This window comes from Podarcis tiliguerta (assembly GCF_965153285.1).
Source record: "Podarcis tiliguerta genome assembly, chromosome: 5".
Classification (NCBI taxonomy): Eukaryota; Metazoa; Chordata; class Lepidosauria; order Squamata; family Lacertidae; genus Podarcis; species Podarcis tiliguerta.
In genome coordinates, this window is record NC_139538.1 from 44,250,757 (window position 1) to 44,269,830 (window position 19,074).

Here is a 19,074-nt window from a genome sequence, read left to right on the forward strand (position 1 = left end):
CTAGGCAAAGGATTTCAATGAGATTTGCACTTGACTTTAGATAATGCAATAAGCACAGGCTAGCAAGTGACTTCAGAAACCTCAACTACACCCCCTCATAGCTAAAACATGCTGAAAAAGTATCCCACTGTGACTATCATAATGAGAAAATAAACTAACATCTAAACCCACATATTTATGATTTAAGAGTCATAAAGGGGGTGACATCACTACGCAATCAAAGCTCTGCTTTGTGCATCTTGCACATTAAAGCTTCTTTCTTTCTTCTTTCTTTAAAAGGCTCCTGCTGCAACAGTTCCAAGAAATAGCACCTCTGCTTTTATCGAGGCAAATGAGAGTGTAAGTATTGCATAAAATGAATGAAAACTTTGGAAACACCACCAATGAAGAAGCAGTAGAAGTATTAATGCCTTGTGCTTCCTGTCCCTGGAATGTATGAAACACAATCCGTGCATCTCTTTCACCCAGGAAATGCTCAAGTTATGATGTTTAATTCTATGTAATGAACACACCCAGCTGACAAATGTCAAAGGGGGACTGCTGCATTTACAGGTTCTGCAAAAGATTCAGACATTTCTAATAAGGCTCAGTTTTGAAGCCAAATTTGCAAACGTCAAGCAGCTGAAGCTTTGCCCATTACAGACTCTACTTTCCAAAGGGTTGCTATTATTTGTTGTTGGGGTTTTTTGGGGTGTAAAGCCATCCAAAGTTGAACATGGGTCTTTCTGAAATATTTTATTTGTTCATTTAAGATGAGAAAAGTAAGGCAGAAGAAGAATGAAAGAGAAAGAGTGTTGTCAGATTAAACCCCTACAGATATTAGAGCCCTGGTTATAGATTTGTTTTGCTGTGCTATTTTTAAGCCTTCTGTGCTGCAACAGGAAGCTATCATTAAAGTTTCCCTTTGCAGAGTGCTTTCGCAGCAAAATATTATATCATTTCCCAAATTACACTCATTTGGTTTCCTTACAGTGGTGGAAAAAGGGAGACCACAAACACACACACACACACAAATGCACACACACACAGTTTATAAATTAAGCTGGCACTCCTTTGAGCATGGGTCTGCTTGTAACCCCAAAAGCAATTTGCGACAGTCTTCAGCTGAGGCTAACCGTAGAAAAAATTACAATATCAAATGTATGCAAGTCGGCATTTATGGGAAACAGCAATGAAATGTTATCATTCAGAAGAATGACTAGTGTTGTATCCAGCTGACCAAGGAGGGTTTAAAAGGGGTCCAAGTAAGATAGTATACAATTCAGTTTTCAGAAAAACCTAAAGTGGACAATATGTGTTTTGTGAGACATTTCTTGCTTGATATTTTGGTGTGAAGGCAAAAGAGATCACTTCTTTCAAATGAAATAAGTTAGTGGACTATCACAATCAATATTCTCTCCCATGTGATACTTCTTGCACCTGTTTTTAAACATTGCATACTATATTTCTAGATTAATCATCTTTTTTAGAAGAAGCTGTGGAAAATAAAGCTATTTTAAGACAGTGCGCAAACCATTGCAAGCGAGGTCAGTTTCCTCACTTCAATTAATGTTAAAGTCCAACCATCCTTTGTGTTAGAAAGATCTCTGGTTGTTAGATGACACAAACACGCACAACTATGCCACCTACGGATTACTTCCTCTGACACACTACTGCTGTATAATACCGTTGAAACCTACAAGATTACTACTCCCTCCAGACGGTGTTCCAGGGATTGTGCCAAAGTTAGCCAAGTTCAATTTTTCTCCTTCTTAAATCTGCATGTCTGAGACGTTGTGCACTCACAAAACAGCTGCCATGTGGCTTCTGCAAGTTGGTCCCTGTGGCAGCTGCTTCAACACAACTTCTTATGCAGGGATCAAGCAATTTCTCATTGAACAGGATTAACAACTTTTGAGCCTTCTAGAAACATGGAGGAGGATCTCTCAATTTGTGGTTGCTTGATACAAATGTCTTGGTGGTGGTTTTCTCAATGCAAGAGAAGCAATTAAAAACAGCCCTTTCTTGATGGATGTTTTACCAGCAAAGGTAACTCTTTGAAAAAAACGACTTGCATGGTAATCAGCTAAGTTTTACTGAGAGTAGACCCATTGAAATTAATTGGCAAAACTTAGCCATGTTCATTTATTTCAATGGTTCTACTCTTGAGTAAAACTTGGGTTGAAACTCCTTGTGTTTCCACATATCTGAACTGAATGGCAAATGAAAATAGTTATCTACAAGCTCAAGGGATGGATGTTTTCTGTTTTTTTCCTTTTCTCATTTTTTTTCAATTTTAAAAACTGCACAAGCGTTCATATGCAGTTTTGTACACATTTCTTCTAACACATATTTTTGTGTGCATTTTTATTTGATATCCACATATGAAAAATGAGAGGACAGTTGTGTTCCCGCTTTGCGTACTTACTTGTGAAGTGTGGATTGGAATTGCCTTAGAAAGGAAGCAAATGACTCTCTCTCTGCTTCCCTGATCTGATCCATGATCTGATTATGGATGAGGAGGCTGATCTGGCATGTATCCCTGAAACTTGAGGGGGTGAACAGGGTGGAATCAATCTCACCCAGTTGTGCCCACCTGGGTACTCAGTGCAGCATCAGGCCAGATTTGAGGATTGGAGAGGGGGCGTTGCTGTGGTCTATAGAGATTCTCTCTCTCCAGGCTCTCTGTCCAATTGGGGGGCAGGAATCTAGAGTGTATGTTCCTGGCACTGGGCAATTGGGACAGATTAGGGATTCTTGCTGCTCAGCAGTCTCCCTGGCTGAGCTGACAGAGCTGGTCTCGGAGGTGGCTCCCCACCTGTGGAATGCTCTCCCCAGGGAGGTTTGCCTGCCGCCTTCATTATACACCTTTACGTGCCAGGCAGAAACATTCCTTTTTAACCAGGCCTTTGGTTGATTTGATTGACATCCTATGCCCTTTTAAAATGTGGTTTTTTTGGGGGGGGGGTTATTGGGTTGCTCTTATTTTGATTATATATTTTGTGGTTTTATATTTTGTTTTGGGAACTGCCCTTAGGCCTCCGGGTATAGGGCGGTATATAAATTCTAATACGGTGGTACCTCGGTTTAAGAACTTAATTCGTTCTGGAGGTTCATTCTTAACCTGAAACTGTTCTTTACCTGAGGTACCACTTTAGCTAGTGGGGCCTGCTGCCGCCGCCGCTGCGCATTTTCTGTTCTCATCCTGAAGCAAAGTTCTTAACCCGAGGTACTATTTCTGGGTTAGCGGAGTCTGTAACCTGAAGCGTCTGTAACCCGAGGTACTGCTATAATTATAATATCTGTACAAGATACACATTTCAGTTTCTTGAGACTGAGGTGAGATGCAAGTAGAACTGTCACACAATTTCCAGTGACTCAGTCACCTTCTGTGACACAGGAAGGGCCAGAGCTCAGTGACAGGGCATCAGCATTGCATGCAGAAGATCCCAGGTTCAATCCCTGAAATCCCTAGTAAGGCTAGGGTAGAACCCTGCCTGAAATCCTGGAAAGCTGCTGCCAGTCAGTGTAGACTACACTGAGGTAGATGATACATGGTCTGCTCAGCATAGGATGCCTTATTATGTTCCTAAGGGCTGAGGCAGGGAAATCTATCCCAAACGTTTAATTTGTGTCTCTCTGTGTATCAGCTGTGGGACATCACTGTGTGACCTGATCCAACTTTGAAACACTGGGAGCAGAGGCATGCAGTCTGGGGAATTATCTAATTAAGGCTCCTAAGCAACATGCAATAGTTCAAAATCTTCCAAACCACGGAAGAATTCTCCATAAAAATACTTTCCCTTCAGTCAGCAGTCTCTTTCACGCCATCTCCCTTTGCCTCCTCTGAACCCCCTTGCTCAAATAACCTCTGTCAGGACAAAGTCACTCCATGCCTGAGAACTGAGATAATCTAATAATGTTAAGTTTTAGAGCATTTTCACATAAGACAAATCCCCACTAACAGTCTCTCACAACCCGGTGCCTTGAACTACAACTCCAATCAGCTTGCTAGGCCAAAATGTCTGGAGGCACCAGGTTTGGGAAGCCTTGTTTACTACCAGTTCAGAGAAGTTCTTATGGCAACTGGCGCTCCAAATGATAGTAAATCAGTAACTTCAAGCCTGAAAAATGTGCAGTCTCTGAGATGGCCACCTTCCCAAGGGATAGTGTAAGACCCAAGGAGTGGCCTACAAATTTCACGATTCTCAGAAAGAATTAAGGAGATTTCACCACATCCCTAGGCCTCACTCTCCTCTCTTTATGTGCAGCCCAGCTCTGGCAAATGAACAGGGCAGCGTTCTTCCCAACAGGCTGTAAATCAGGAGCATCAGATGTTCCCAGGAAGGTTTACAGTTTTTGTAAACGTTTCCAGTAAGAAGTGGCTTAGAGTCAGGAAAGGCAAAAGTCATTACAAGGATCTCTCTTCTGTGTAGGAAACAGTATGTTCCCCTACATGTGTGCTATGCCAAATGAAGGGTACACAACTACTTTCACATGCATGAAATGCCCAGCTTGGTGTTATCGTCCCGTTGTATTTATATGCAGCAGAACCACTGACACATGCCGTGACAGCCTCCTGTGTCATTTGGTATAAGTATACTGCTGTTCTGGTAGTCTGCAACAGGAAGCATGTAGCATTATTTGCAGTGCTCAGGTTCTGCCCCCACCCTTCATGGGAAGCTTTTAATATTTGATGTTTCATTGTATTTTTACATTCTGTTGGAAGCTGCCCAGTGTGGCTGCGGCAACCCAGTCAGATGAGAAGGGTACTAATAAATATTATTACTATTACTATTATTACTACTATGCTACATACCGGTCAATGGATCAGGGTTGGCTACCAACTCTGAGCTCTGCAGTGGGGGGCAGGAGTGAGGGTGGGATATGGCATAGGGGGGAGAAAGAATTAAATTTCATGATTTAACTTCATCCACCAACCTAATCCTCAACCTTCAAGACACTATTAGGGGCTACAGTCAACACCCTCTTTAAATAGATTTCTAAAACATTCCTTTGCACAACCATTCTCAACTATAAACTTAATTACTTGGCTCACACTATCACACTTGGCTCACACTTACTTTAGGTTTTAGGTACATTCCGTCCCCTCCCTATGGTCACAAGAACTACCCACAGAAAATAATTAAGAATGAAAGAGCCGTATTTACATCAAATGCAAAAACTGATCAAATTGGCCTTTTCCTGCCTTCCCTTTTTCGGTCACCTTAAGGACCTTCAGAAGTGGTGCACAGATTAAAAGATGTGAAGAGTTGCTTGTGAAAGCATACCGTGTCTGCAGAGCTGATTTTGCTATTGGCTCCCATTTGAACATGCTCAGCAGGTAGCACACCTAAATGCCAACTAATTTTGCTGCAAGCAGGCTTGTTTCTACCGCAGAGAAGACAAGACCCAATAAAATGCAATACACCCGCCAGCAATCTGTAGCAATGTTGAATGGCAAGAGAAGCAGCAGCAGCCACCAGCATGTACATCCTTCAAAGGACCATGTCCTAGAAGTTATTCACCTCGACTCTGCTGCCTGTTGACCATCCCTCCCAGTGTCCATCGCCGGTCCAGGCGTCTCAGGTGTGCCTTGCGTCTCTTAGAAACTATTTTGGAAAATGGATGAGAACATAAAAAAGGAAAGAAAGAAAAATAAAATGTGATGGGTGGGTGGGTGGGGTGGGAACCAAACTCAACGTAAAACATGGTAACAATAAGGACTAGTCTTGTGTTAGCGAGGATGAGATGTAATAATACATTCAGATTAGTTTACAAGAAGTGATAAAATAAGAAACTACCTGAGGCCCAGGCACAAACAGGCTTTCTCATGGTTCTTCGTTTAGTGGACATAAAATCATACTAAATAATAACAGTAATGGGTTGTATGTATCCAGAATTTTGGGAAGTCTTAAGAAATAGACATCAATAATATCACAGCACCTTTGCTTAGAATGCAGGGTGTTTGGAGCATTTTTTAATGACATCTTTGTGGCACAGGAACATCCAGAGCCTTTGCCAAAGTTGGAGCCTGTTCCTTAGATGACTCTGTACGAGCAGAGGGGAGGTCCAAATCTGTACCATGCAGGATGGAACCTTTAAAGAGGCCTCTACAATCCGATGTACACCAATTACACCATTGGCTTGCTCCCATCAGCCCCAGCCAGTATAGCCAATGATAAAAGATATCCAAGAACATCAGTAGGGCAATGGGTTCCCCATGTCTGTCCTGAGTAAAGATGCTACAATGCACCCCAACTGTATCTCCCGTTTGTGGATATGAACTTTTCCTCTGATGCAACCTACACTCTACCATTCCTCTGCACTAAGGCTGAAGGGAGCCTTAATGTCATGCACAACTCTGTTTTGGGACAGCATCCTCTGTGCAGTTATTTATGAGTTGGATAAAGATGTACATATAATGGAATATGACAGAAAGTTAACACTAAAAGGGGAACAAAATACTATGATGGGAGAGGATAGACTTGGTCAGCACTAAGCAAAATAGGGCAGTTAATGGCAACACCTTTTGCTGTACGCAGATTCTGATAGCATCTTAGACAAAAAGACTTGCAAACTGGCACAAAACCAGAATAATATCAACTATATAATATACTATTTGCATACATCAGGAAAAATATATATTATGAAAACAATTTCATAGATTATATAAACTCCTCTCCCCCACTGTGGTCTATGAAAGATTCAAGATAAGCTGAAAAAAGCAACTCAAATAGCTGTGTTAAATCTCTTATGGAAGAACATGGGTGCGTTATTGTATACAAACCACACGTGTCTAGACCACAATTTCTAGAAACCCAGCATCATTATAAACACAAAAGAATCAGCATTTTTATAAAATATTTTATTATGCTTTAGAATAATGCCACAACCCATACAAATGTTACTTCTTTGATATGCTGTAAGCCATCCAGAGTGGCTGGAGAAACCCAAACAGATGGGCGGGGGAATGAATAAATAAATAAATCTATAACCGCTTTTCCTACCAGATCAAGGTAGCCTAGGAAGGCATTTATTCTTCCCCTCAAATGGCATAAATAACTGTCAATAGGTAACCTACTAGCCTTTGTGCTGGTCTTTGAGATAGCTATGCTTATTCCTAAAGGGTATATAGGGTAAAGGTGGGTTTTAATTATAATTCCTCACCCAGATCAATTACAGCTGTTTCTTACCTTCCCCTCCTTTGGACATGTTAATTTCAGAATCATCTCTAATTCCACTTTGGGATTCCAGGTAAGTGGCAGGGACCCAGCCCTGCTCTTCCGAGGTACTTACAAACCACCAACCTGTGAGGGTAAGGAAAGAATAAGAGTTAATTCACTGCAGAATCACCGTCCTCTAACAATTTCAAATTCTTCAAAACCAGTGTGTTAGTCATCCTGGTTATAATGCTAGCACTATATTATAATGCACCCGTTTCTGAAGTTCCTTTTACACTGTATTTCTTTTACTGTATCATTATGGAATTGTGGCTTTTTGATCAATATAACACTATGTCTTGCTAAATTTCATTCACACTGCTGCGTGTGGTGTGATACAATAGCAGACATGCATGTTTCTGTTCCCCTGTCATTCGCCCATGATAATGGAGGAAAAGAACTGTATGCTGGAATTCCACCCAAATTTTGTCACATGGCATGATCCATGCAACTACAGGAAAATTACAGCACAAAACTCCTGCATTTACCTGGGTTAATGGGATTGGAAAATTGGTTTTTTTCCCCTGGAAGCAATTAACGCAGAAATGAGTGCTAAACTTATGCTAGATTTCCAGAAGTGAGAATGAGCATGTAAATGATCAGGGAAGGAAACACCAGGAAAACAGAGTAAAGTGCTGTCTGAATGCCGTCTAAGAGTTGTACTCCTGTTCAAGACTCCAACCACCCTGGAATAAGAACCTCCATAGCAGAATGGGGAGCACAGCAGAACTAACAAAGGTGTATGTGGTGGTGGGGAAGAAATTAAAATGTCATTTTATGTCTTCCTCCTGCCCTGCCCAAGGCTTCCCTTGCTGTGCTATACAGCATTAAAGGGTTCCGAGTTGGGGCTCGATGCCAAACATTTTATAAGTATACAGCAGGAGGAGATGAATCTTGAAAGGGGGGGAAGGGAAACTTTTTGCTCGCCTTTTCCATGAAGTAGGAACTGCAAGAACTGCAATTTTTGTATAGAAGTCGGCATATTGCTGGTGGAAATAAAATCACCTAATTGCCAATGTAGGCAGAAAAATGTTCTGTATTCCTGGTAAAAATCAGACAGGTTGCACAAATTTCCTTTATTAAAATGACTCCACACACTTTGAATAGCTTTTGTAGCCCCAGATAATTGTGTCCAAATGCCGTGGAACTCCCCTGGACTATTCAATTGGAAGTGGGAGTGTCAAACTGGAAATTCAAATACTAAAGTTGCAATTAGAATTGGTTTCTTCTCACAGTGCTGCCAAAAGACATTGCCCCAAACACACTGTGGGTCACATCATAACTAAGGTTCTGCTGCTGCAAGCGTCTGTGGGCAAAGTTCCACTAACAGGATGCTGCTTCCAGTGGAAGTTTTTGCTTCTCTCCCCTTCTCCCTGCAGTGCTTATGGTTAGGTGGACCCTTGGAGCAGCATGAGGGGCAGGGAAGGGGGGAGGGGCAGATCCCCACTGGATTCCAGTTCCCCCTGTAAATGAAAATAGCCCTTCTGATCATGGATAACTAGATAGGATCTAAGCCAATACATAACCACAGACAAAGGACAGAGGCTATTAACCAGACTTAGCCAAGGCTGTGCGCTTTGCTTTCACTTTTAAATAAAAGCAAAATGTCTGTGTGAATTCTACTTCGTAATAACCTCCCTTTTGGATGGAAATTAACATTCTGCCAAGTTGGGTAATTCCTTTCCTATTGATATTCTTTAGCATATGGGTGATGTTAAACACAACAATTAATGAACTTGTAAATATATAAATTCTCACTGAGGCAAGCAAAGAGACTTGCTTAAAACATAACCTTTTAAATGAAGTGGTTAATGGTCCTTCGCAAAGCCCAGGTGTTAAGTGCAAATTAGATGCTTTTACTATTGGCTAATTCTCTTTGCCTCTCCCAAGGCACAGAGGCTGAGAAGAGTCAGCTGAAGTTTGCAAGAGTGAGAGATGGCGGGGAGAATAAGTTGGAGCAAGATCTGAGCCTTCTACCCATACCCTTGCTTTATGAACTAGATAAAATGTTCATATTTTTGAAGCATTGAAAGGTGCCTTTAAAGAGAGGGTGGGGGAAATAGCTCTTGGTTTTTAGAGCTGGGCAACCAAAATGAGGGAAGTAGAGAGGGAAAACCAGGAGCAGGTGTGTGTGTCTGTGTGTGTGTGTTTGCAGCATGGGCCAGAGCATTTATACCAAACTCCCATGGCTGAACACCAACCCAGGTACCCTGCTTTGAATTTAAAATATGCATGGAGATAGGAGACTACAGTTGTACAGTGGAGAATGAAGAGCACTCTGTGCATGCTCACTCCCCACATATTCCAGGACTCAGACCTGGTAGTGAAAACAAGACTCAAGATGTACCCCGTAGTCTTGACACGAGTTAACTTAACTTAGGGGAAACAGGCAAAAACAGTTGCTTATAGCTACAGCGACAGTGTTGCTAAAAGGAAAGTGAGAATGGGGAAAGTAAATCATTTTGTAAGGGAAACAAACTATATCCACCACTTGTAGTTTGCTGGCAAAGAAGTGGGTCCCCATTGGATACAGTAGGGCAAACATATATAGGCTTTAATTGAAAGCTTGTGGAGGAAGACGAGAGGCTGTAGCTGTTAGAAGTGGCAAGCAAAGAAGCAGCCTGCATTTACTCAGAGGAAAACTGCTATTTCAGCATAAGAATTCTCTGGCATGGATTCACCAACTGATATTTGATATTGAGCATTCCTCAGGCATAAATGTGGACCAGAGCCTACTGCATGGCATAAAATATAGTGCATTAGTGAGTATGCCTTGTAATCTATGGTTTGTCTCACTGCTTTAGTTATCTAGATTAATCTTCTTACATGCACCTTTAATTTCCATTTTCCACTTGCATTTCATTTGAATCTCAACTGTGATGACCTCACCAGTTTTCAACAGGGCACAATACTGGGCTTCCCAAATTTGCCCCAACCATGCACAGGAGGGTCCTCTATTTTACTGTGCGAATAATAGGAGGTAACATTCAAAGCCCTTACTCTATAATCTAATTCTGCATGTGAAAGTGCTCTACTCCAAAAGTGAAGGCATGCGTACATATCAAATTTAAATACTCTTAAAAGAATCCAAGCCAGTTCTAACAAAAGACATTGCTAAATGGTCAAATGAGAAGGAACCTCTCTCCTGTTCCCCTAAATGTTCCAAAAGGGAATCAAAAATAAAAACAGAGCAGCATCGATGACACCAGAGTCATTACTAGCATCATTTCATCAAGAGGCAGAGATTTTCATTTCCAAGAGAGATTTGGAAAACTTTGCTTCACAGTATTCCTGGTCAGGGAATTCAGTTACACTTTTACACAGCAAGAGGGAGATTCTCCCGACATGACGTTTACCCACAGCAGCCAGCTGCCGTAAATAATAATAATATTATTTAAAAAGAAAACCAACACCACCAACTCATTTCAAAAAGGCCTACTGCTGAAAATGAGGAATAGTTAATGGCATGGCAAGATAGGAGGCATGTTAGAGTTGAACATGCAATTGTAATTATGACGCAGAAGTAAACAGACCAGAAGCTGATACACATCTGATCCTAATTAGATGGAAACGGTCCTATGAATTCTTCTTCAGAAGCAAACGTTAGCCTGAGTGAAAAGAGCTGCACTATAAAGTTAACACTCTAGTAAAAACCATGACCTTTGAAGCATTTCATTTCACCCTGAACTTTGGTTTTGTGCCCTACTATTTCACAAAACAGAAAAGTTGGAAAAGACCTAAATACTATTTTCAACTCTGCATATAGCTTAAAACAGTTGAGCCAAACCAAGCCATTCCATATCCAAGTATAGCAGGGGGTTCTTGAACTTTCTACCCCCAGGGCCAACTTAAGAAGTCTGAGAATTACTGAGGCCCACTAGTCACAAAATGGTGGTACATGGAAGCAGAGTTTAGCATAACCAGCAGGCAAGTGCTGTCATTTCCTACAGATATCTAATCCATTTTTGGAAATTGCTAAATACTTTGCCACAGTGCTTGCATTGTGGCAAGGAGTTCCATACCTCAGGTTTCCTCAAGCTACAGTGAGTTCAGATATTTGCTGTGAAGGTATGGTGACTCAACCTTCCTATTTTAGGCAGGATTTGCTGATCCAGAAGCTCTAAGTGGAGAAGTCTTTGCCTTTCATATTTTTCTTTCCTAACCTCACATACTTCTCAAAGTATCGTTACCCATCTCCTGTAATTTCTTCTCCCATTCTCCTTTCGCAATCAACTTGTACCTTATCCCCCGTTCCCACTGCCAATTGCCAGTTTCTTTCATCCCTCTTCCCTGATCCTTTCACAACCCCTTGTCAGCAGTTTTCCTCGCCAATATCCTGCCTTCCTGTACAGTCTATATTTGGTGGTGGTCCAGTGGGGAGGGGGGTCTAGGAATAACAAAACAAAAACAAAGAAGATCTGCTTTAGCATCTATACCAACTACCACATTGACAGAAAGAAACAAACAAAAACCCACCCAATCATATTGCATTGTGCTCCACTCAGGGTTAGCTCTGCTGGGTGAAGTGATTTAATTCAGGTGCAACTTGCAAATAGATGGAGAGCAGGAACTAATGTTAAAATGGTTTGTCAAGTTTTAAAAGTGTTGGCCCAAGCAGTTTGAAGGTCCACAAGGCCGCCAGGAGACAGAGTTGATTGGGTAGTACAGTGGTACCTTGGTTTGCAACCATTTTGGATTATAACCACGTCAAACCCAGAAGTGCGTGTCCCTTTTTTTGGATTTCAACCCATTTTTTTATTATTACAACCAATTTTGGGGGAGGAGGACCCATTGGCGAAAGCATGCCTTGGGTTACAACCTGTTTTGGTTTACAACCGGACCTCCGGAACCGATTATGGTTGTAAACCAAGGTACCACTGTATATCAACACATACACACATGTGAATGAATGAATGAATGAATGAATGACCTTGGGCTGGCACTGGCTCCATTAGCTCTTCCTTTAATTTTTTTATCAGAAGTGTTCTTGTTATTCTGCAAGGATCAGTCAGAGATAACTTGTTTTCCTTGCCAACTCACACCTAGCCATTAAGCTCAATGTCTGGCTGTGTATAATTACCAACTTAAAACGCAGTGAGGTTGTTTCCCCCCTGTTCTGTTTAAAATAGCATTTGCATTTTGTTGTACACAGCTGTTAGTGCTTCCAAGTCATCCACTGCCTGTCCACACCAGTGGGCAGAGAGGGGGCATGGATGTTTTCATATGGTTTACATTTTCAAATCAGATCAACACTGGTTTGGGGGCAAATGCATCAAAATGCAGTAATTCTCAAGGAACTACAGGATAGATGTGGATTGTGACTAAAGGTGTGTGTATGTGGCTTCACAAACCAGCAGTGGGAGTGCACCGGATTCAGAATATATTGGGAGTGTGTACACAGCCTCACTCAAGTCATTGCTTAGATCCAAAGTGATTCTGTAGATAGATGCAAGTTACCTTCAGGGCCTGAAATGATTATCAGTACTTTCATCACCCTGGGATGTCAAGGCTACTTTCACAGAGCAGTAAATGCTATGCAATCCTGCCTGGCACTCTGCTTGTTCACTCCTATTCAGTTGTCAGGAGTGACCAGGTGAAGAGGACGAGGCTCCTGCACTTTTAATTGTGGTCTGAAAGAAGGAAATCCAGCAGGTCTAGCTTGCATGACAACTGCAGCATGGATGGTTGTAAACATACCATGCTGAAGTCAGGTTTCTTACTCAAATGCACCAAAAAAGACACTATTAAATATATGAAATAACAAGGAAAGGAGAATGCCGGCTTTAACAACACATAATGCTATGAACCTGCTGGAAAAAAAATGGGTAAAATATGGTCTGGATTGGGAGGTAACCAATAAAATATCCACATACAAGAAGTACGCCAATCTTCCTTTATGAAATGGGGGTGAAAGTCAAAACACTTGCAATAAGATGTTGGGAAATTGGGAGCAACTGCGTGTGAAACTGATTAACACACATCACCAGTTTCCTTCAAATTATGTTAAAAATAAAGTATTCAAGTCAGTAGTTGATAATAATATAACTTGAACTTTATGGCTGAAATCCTGTAAACCATTAGGAAAAAATAAGTCCCACGAGACCCAAACTGATCTTATGCACATAGCAAAGCACGAGAATCCAGTCAAACTAGATATGCATTGTGGTCAGCACTTATTTTTCTTACAGGTTAGGTCTTCCAGGTACAAAAGGAATACAAAACATGTGCATGGAATATTTATGGATCCAGAGCCTGCTGCTGCGTTATTTAAACAAAGAGCACCCTTACTGAAGCTGTGAAATTCCACCCACCATTTTTAACAAACACTTCGGGACAAACAAGGTTTCCATTTTCAAGGAGCTTAAGAATGTGCTGAAATTGCATCTTTTTGGTTTCTATCTCCCATGGATTTGTGTGTACTGGGACACTGATGACATAACCTTTTCAGGTTTTTTGTATTATGAGATACTGCATTTTGGAACGATGCAGTGCTAGTTAGCCTTTTTGGCAGTTATGCCACAAGTCAAATTCAAGGATGTATATGTGTGTGTGTGTTGCTACACTACAATATATAAGCAGCTCCTTCTGTACTGGCACTATTTTGGTTCTATCCTACCGAAATAGGGCACAGCCAGCAATGCACATGGGAGCGGCAGACAGAAATATAGTACAGACTATGTCATAGCCAGGAAGGTAGCTGACCCTCTTCAACGCCTGCATAAGTGTGCCCCAAACTCCAGTTACGTGTATCACTTTGGTATCCATGCCATAGACTGGACACCTATGATCTAGTGGTGGCTGTGCCTTTGCCACAATCCAAGATATCTGACTACAAGAGCACTCCCTCCAGCTAAAAAAGGGCTCTCAAGGAAGAAAAATTGAGGCAGTTGCCTTAGACTCCATCTTAAGCAAATTGTCTAGACCTGAAGGGGGAAAATGCTTAGCCAAAAGCAAAAACCCCTCTCTTGGCCAGATGGATATACACCCTGTACTGTATACATTTCTTAAGAGACTTCACTTTCAAAAATGAAGCAATGTATTCATGGAGCTGCCCCTGCCCTGCATTTATTCCTTTCTTTGTGCAGGAGTTGAGCACAATCCGTTATTACAACTATTCTGCAATAACATCTGCAGAGTATTATGTAAAGTTCTCTCTGCATGCTGCCAAGACAGTATGAGGTTCACTCTGGCTCCTGCATCATTGGTTGTAACTGAGCAGAATAATATTCTTTGCTGTACTTCATATGACTCTCTTACTCCTTTCATTGAAAGGCATTAAAGTTTGAGGGCCACAGCACCAGGCTAACTTCATGCCCCTGCTGCCACCACTTTTTCCTTTATTAATTGGATTTTAAAACAAATCTGCAGAACAAAGTCCAAATTCACATGCATTCAATGTGTAAAAATTACTTTGCTTAAGCAAGCGCTAGCGGAATGCCCTATCCATTCTGCTTGTTTGTCTATATACATTAGAAGAGATAAGCTGACTGGCTTGCTCTTCTGCTTACACTAATTCACCCATCCTGAAAGACCTACACTGGCTCCCAGTACATTTCCGAGCACAATTCAAAGTGTTGGTGCTGACCTTTAAAGCCCTAAATGGCCTCGGTCCAGTATACCTGAAGAAGCGTCTCCACCCCCATTGTTCAGCCCAGACACTGAGGTCCAGGCGAGAAGTGAGGTTACAGGTAACCAGGCAGAGCGCCATCTCAGTAGTCAAGGAAATAAACACTATCTGACTTTTAGAAGACATCTGAAGGCAGCCCTGTTTAGGGAAGTTTTTAATGCCTGATGTTTCACCATTTTTATATACACTTTAAGCCACCCAGAGTGGCTGGGGAAACCCAGCCAGATGGACAGGGTAGAAATAATAAATTATTATTAATAATAATAATAATAATAATAATAATAATAATAATAATAATTGAATCATCTCTCATTGTAGAATCAGATATGTGTTGTTGGATAACTAGTGGGGTAGCCACCTGGTCCCCCCAACCTCATACAGAAAAATGAGAGAGAGCAAAGGGCTTCCTAACATGAATAGTGGTTGGTGTGTGTGTGCGCGCGCGCACGCAAAGCTGACCTCCCCCCATATCCAGAAGGATTACATCATAACTCAAGTGAAGAGCAGTGGTGTGTACAATGGCCTGAAAAGGTTTAGAAAAACAGAACTAAGACTCACACAGATGAACCATGCCCCTAGCTACAAAAAGAATTCAGGGTCATTGGCCAATCTAGCCTGGAAAAACATTCCTTCCAAAAACACGGTGATCAGTCACTTCCAAAATGTGAAAACAAACCCCATCTGCCTAGCCTCACCCAGGAGAAAGCTCTCTTAGCTCAAGTCCATCCCACTTGAATATCTGGGATATCTGACATTCATTATTTGCACTTGAAAAGTTCTACACTGATTAAGAATGAATGTAATGTTTTCCATTTTAGAGAAATTAAGAAGATGCACCAAATCCCAGAACACAATAGCTTCAAACAGCATAATGGATGTTCCTTGTTCAGAACACCTCTTCTCCATAACTGCCTAAAGAACACTTAGTACTGGTTCAGAATTTTTGGGAGGTTTGATTGGGTGAGCACATACATTACAACTTGTGTAATAGATTGGAAGCTGTCAGATCTGTTCAATAGGAGGCAATCCCTCATACCGCTAGTCAGTAATTTCCCTTCAACCGTGCAGAATGCACAACACAACTGATCACTGGGATTTGTGCCAGACATTCTCTGTGTATTACATACATAGATACATAGACCAAGAAGCTATGCATAATATTTTTACCCCACTCCCAGTTTCAGAGTATTTGCTAAAATCTGCTACTAATAATAGCTCCTATAATGAATTCACTGTGTTTTGCCAGCAAAGTCTGCATAATGACACAGAAGGAACAAAGCTGTATGTTGCTAGCTACAGGTATGATTTGGGGTAAATATTCAGGAGAAAGATGGTGTGGCCACAGACAAAAAGGCTTGCAGAGTAGATGTTAACTTTATTAACATATCACACACATGTTCATTTATTTATAGAGGAAAGAGATCTTTTTAGCCAGTGGCAAGAAGATCTGCAAAACCTATCAGTTTCCTCCTCATAACAAACTTCAATTCTCTCTGGCTGTCAAGCTCAATGCTTTTTGAAAACAGGACTGAGTACCCAGAGTAGTGTACAGTATAACCATAAAACTGCAGTATGTTCAATTAAAGTACAACTAAAAAACTTTCCAAAGGCAACAAAGAACATAATCCAGCCAAAACTTAAACGCAAAAATCTAGAACAGCAGCAGGAGTATAAAAGGGATTTCCCATAGAAAGTGGTAGCAGAATTAGGTCGCTATCAAAATTTCCAGTGAAAGAGACGCAAAAAAGAAGCCTGACAGATTTTAAATGAGAATGCTGTGGTACAACCAAATAAAAGGCTCCAAAGAATGGATGACCAAAGCCAAATTACTCCTATTCAGACTCCAGGAGTGTATCTGTGAAATTCGGAGGTTTTTTTGTTTTGTTTTTTGTCCAAATGTGAATCATATTTGTGGACATTGAATTGCATTTACCATTTTACTTCCCACTTATTTGGTTGGAGAGATCCTTTTAGAACTCTTCGTAATCCCATTTTGCTTTAACTACCCTGAAACAATTTGGCATTGTCAGCAAAGATGGCTACCTCACCACTCACCTCTGACTCTAAATCCTTTACAAACAAGTTAAAAAGCACAGGTCCCAATACCAATCCTGGGGGACTCTTCTTTCTACATCTTCCATTGAGAGAAGTCTCAATGCTCTCTGCTTCCTGTGTCAAAATCTTTTAGACAGTCTAAGGACAGAATGTGGACCGGATCACCTCTATCAATAAGATTGTTGACACTCTCAAAGAATTCTAACAGGTTAGTGAGAATCTATCCAGAGCAGGTTGAATCACCTCAGCAGTGTTCTTGACTAACAGTACTTCCATCTAGTCTGAATTAAGTTTCAGTTTATAAACTCCTATCTGCTCCTGAATTCATGCCAGACACTAATTTACCACTTCCACTGCCTCCCTGGCATCAGATGATGGAACTAAGAGGTTATCTGCCTACTGGCAACACCTTAGCCCCGTGAGAATATCCAGTAGGAACTGTCCCCACAGGAAGTGTAATTTATTTTCTGCTTCAATTCTGTTAATTTTCCATTCAGTTGTATTTCAGATTTAGCCTGAGTTTTCAATATATACATGGAAAGGCTGCATTTCTGCATCTTTAACTTGAATGAATTATAGCCACTTTCTGAAACCCTTGTCTGTCCTTCCTTCCCTGTTGCTACCTATTATAGCCTACCTATAGGCTTAGCAGCATTATTTTATGCAAGGAGATTGCAACCATAGACCATTCCAGTACCAGCAGAAGCCACACCTCCCCCCTTTTGGAAAATACTTTAACCGGCTGCAAGAGTTTGGCGAGGACAATACAGCCCATGAATCATCATGCGGAGGAGGGAAAGCGTTTCCGTCTTTCTCCACAATGAACTAGAAATTTTCAGCTTAGAGAAATAAAGCTACTTTCAACCCTGAAATTCTATGCATGTGCTCTCAAAAGTAAGTCTCACCGAGTTCAAATGGGACAGAGAAATGTGCTAGCCTGAATGTATTGCAGGCTTGTACACAACACTGTGAGAAAGAAACGGGTCTTAATTCATTGCACCAGATAAGGATTTCTACAATTACAGCAAGACTTCCCAAACTTCCATATGCTAGGGTCACCACCAAATTTGATGAGGCAAATAACATTCGTGTTTCAGATCTCTGTAATACAGGCATCCCCAAACTCGGCCCTCCAGATGTTTTGGGACTACAATTCCCATCATCCCTGACCACTGGTCCTGTTAGCTAGGGATGATGGGAGTTGTAGTCCCAAAACATATGGAGGGCAGAGTTTGGGGATGCCTGCTGTAATACATTTAATATTTATGGAATTCAACCACATCTGGGCAACAGCTCAGTGGTAACACAACTGCTTTGCATGCAGAAGGTCCTAGGTTCCATCCAAAAATGATCAGGGGATCTGAAAGACCCCTGTCCAAGACTTTGAAGAGTCAGAGTAGACAATACTGTGTTAGATGGACAGTCTGACCTGGCGCAAGACAGTTTTCCATGTTCCATTCTCTAGAAGCACTGAAAAGACGTAACCAACCTAAATGGTGAGCTAATGCATAGAAACAACAGACAAGTCCTGTTTATGGAGGCATTTAGAGAACATGACTTTTACTCCCATTCCACAGGAAGCAAAACTGAAAGAAGAAGAACCACTTCCCTGAACAGCTTTGTTTCCACCGGTATTTCATACTGGAATACATATTCCTTTCATGCTCTTCCTCTCTTGCCAAATCAGTCATCTGAATATACATACTATGTGCTAAAGTGGAGCCGGACACTATGAAAGCTACTTTGGCAATTGCTGACTTTGTGCCACTATACAAGAACACAGGAGACTGCCTTATACATCGGTCCATCTCAGCATTGTCTGCACCAGGTATCTTCAACCTTCTCAGGTCCAGCACCCACTTTTAACCCAAACATGCCTTTGGGGACCCATTTCTTAACCTTTTACCATATATTTGCAGGGCAGTAGTGCTCCTGTTGTGACCCACCTTGGATCTGGCCATGACCCACCAGTTGAGGATCTGTGCTCTACAATGATTGGGCAGTGCTCAGGCAGAAACCTTTCCCAGCCCTACCTGGAGATGTTGGGGGATTGAACCAGGGACCTTCTGCATGCAGCACAACGGCTCTACCATTCAGCTACGACACCTCCCCATAGTGCAAAAAAGACAACACAGAACACTTAAAAAAAAAAAAGTAAATTTGAAGTCAATGGAACTGGGGATCAAATCC

At 41.4% G+C, this 19,074-nt stretch overlaps 1 protein-coding gene across 17 annotated transcripts in view; it reads right to left on the bottom strand.

Moving 5' to 3' along the window:
- Positions 1–19,074, bottom strand: part of SH3PXD2A (SH3 and PX domains 2A) — a 250,465-nt gene that overhangs the window by 27,140 nt on the left and 204,251 nt on the right. For 16 of the 17 annotated variants that reach the window (XM_083441520.1, XM_083441519.1, XM_083441524.1 and 13 more), the window contains 2 exons: positions 7,176–7,289; positions 5,508–5,591 (listed from right to left, as the gene is read on the bottom strand). In XM_083441520.1, the coding sequence (XP_083297646.1) occupies positions 5,508–5,591; positions 7,176–7,289 (198 nt within the window). The remainder of the gene's footprint in view (positions 1–5,507; positions 5,592–7,175; positions 7,290–19,074) is intronic. The other variant, XM_083441514.1, reaches the window with a different exon arrangement.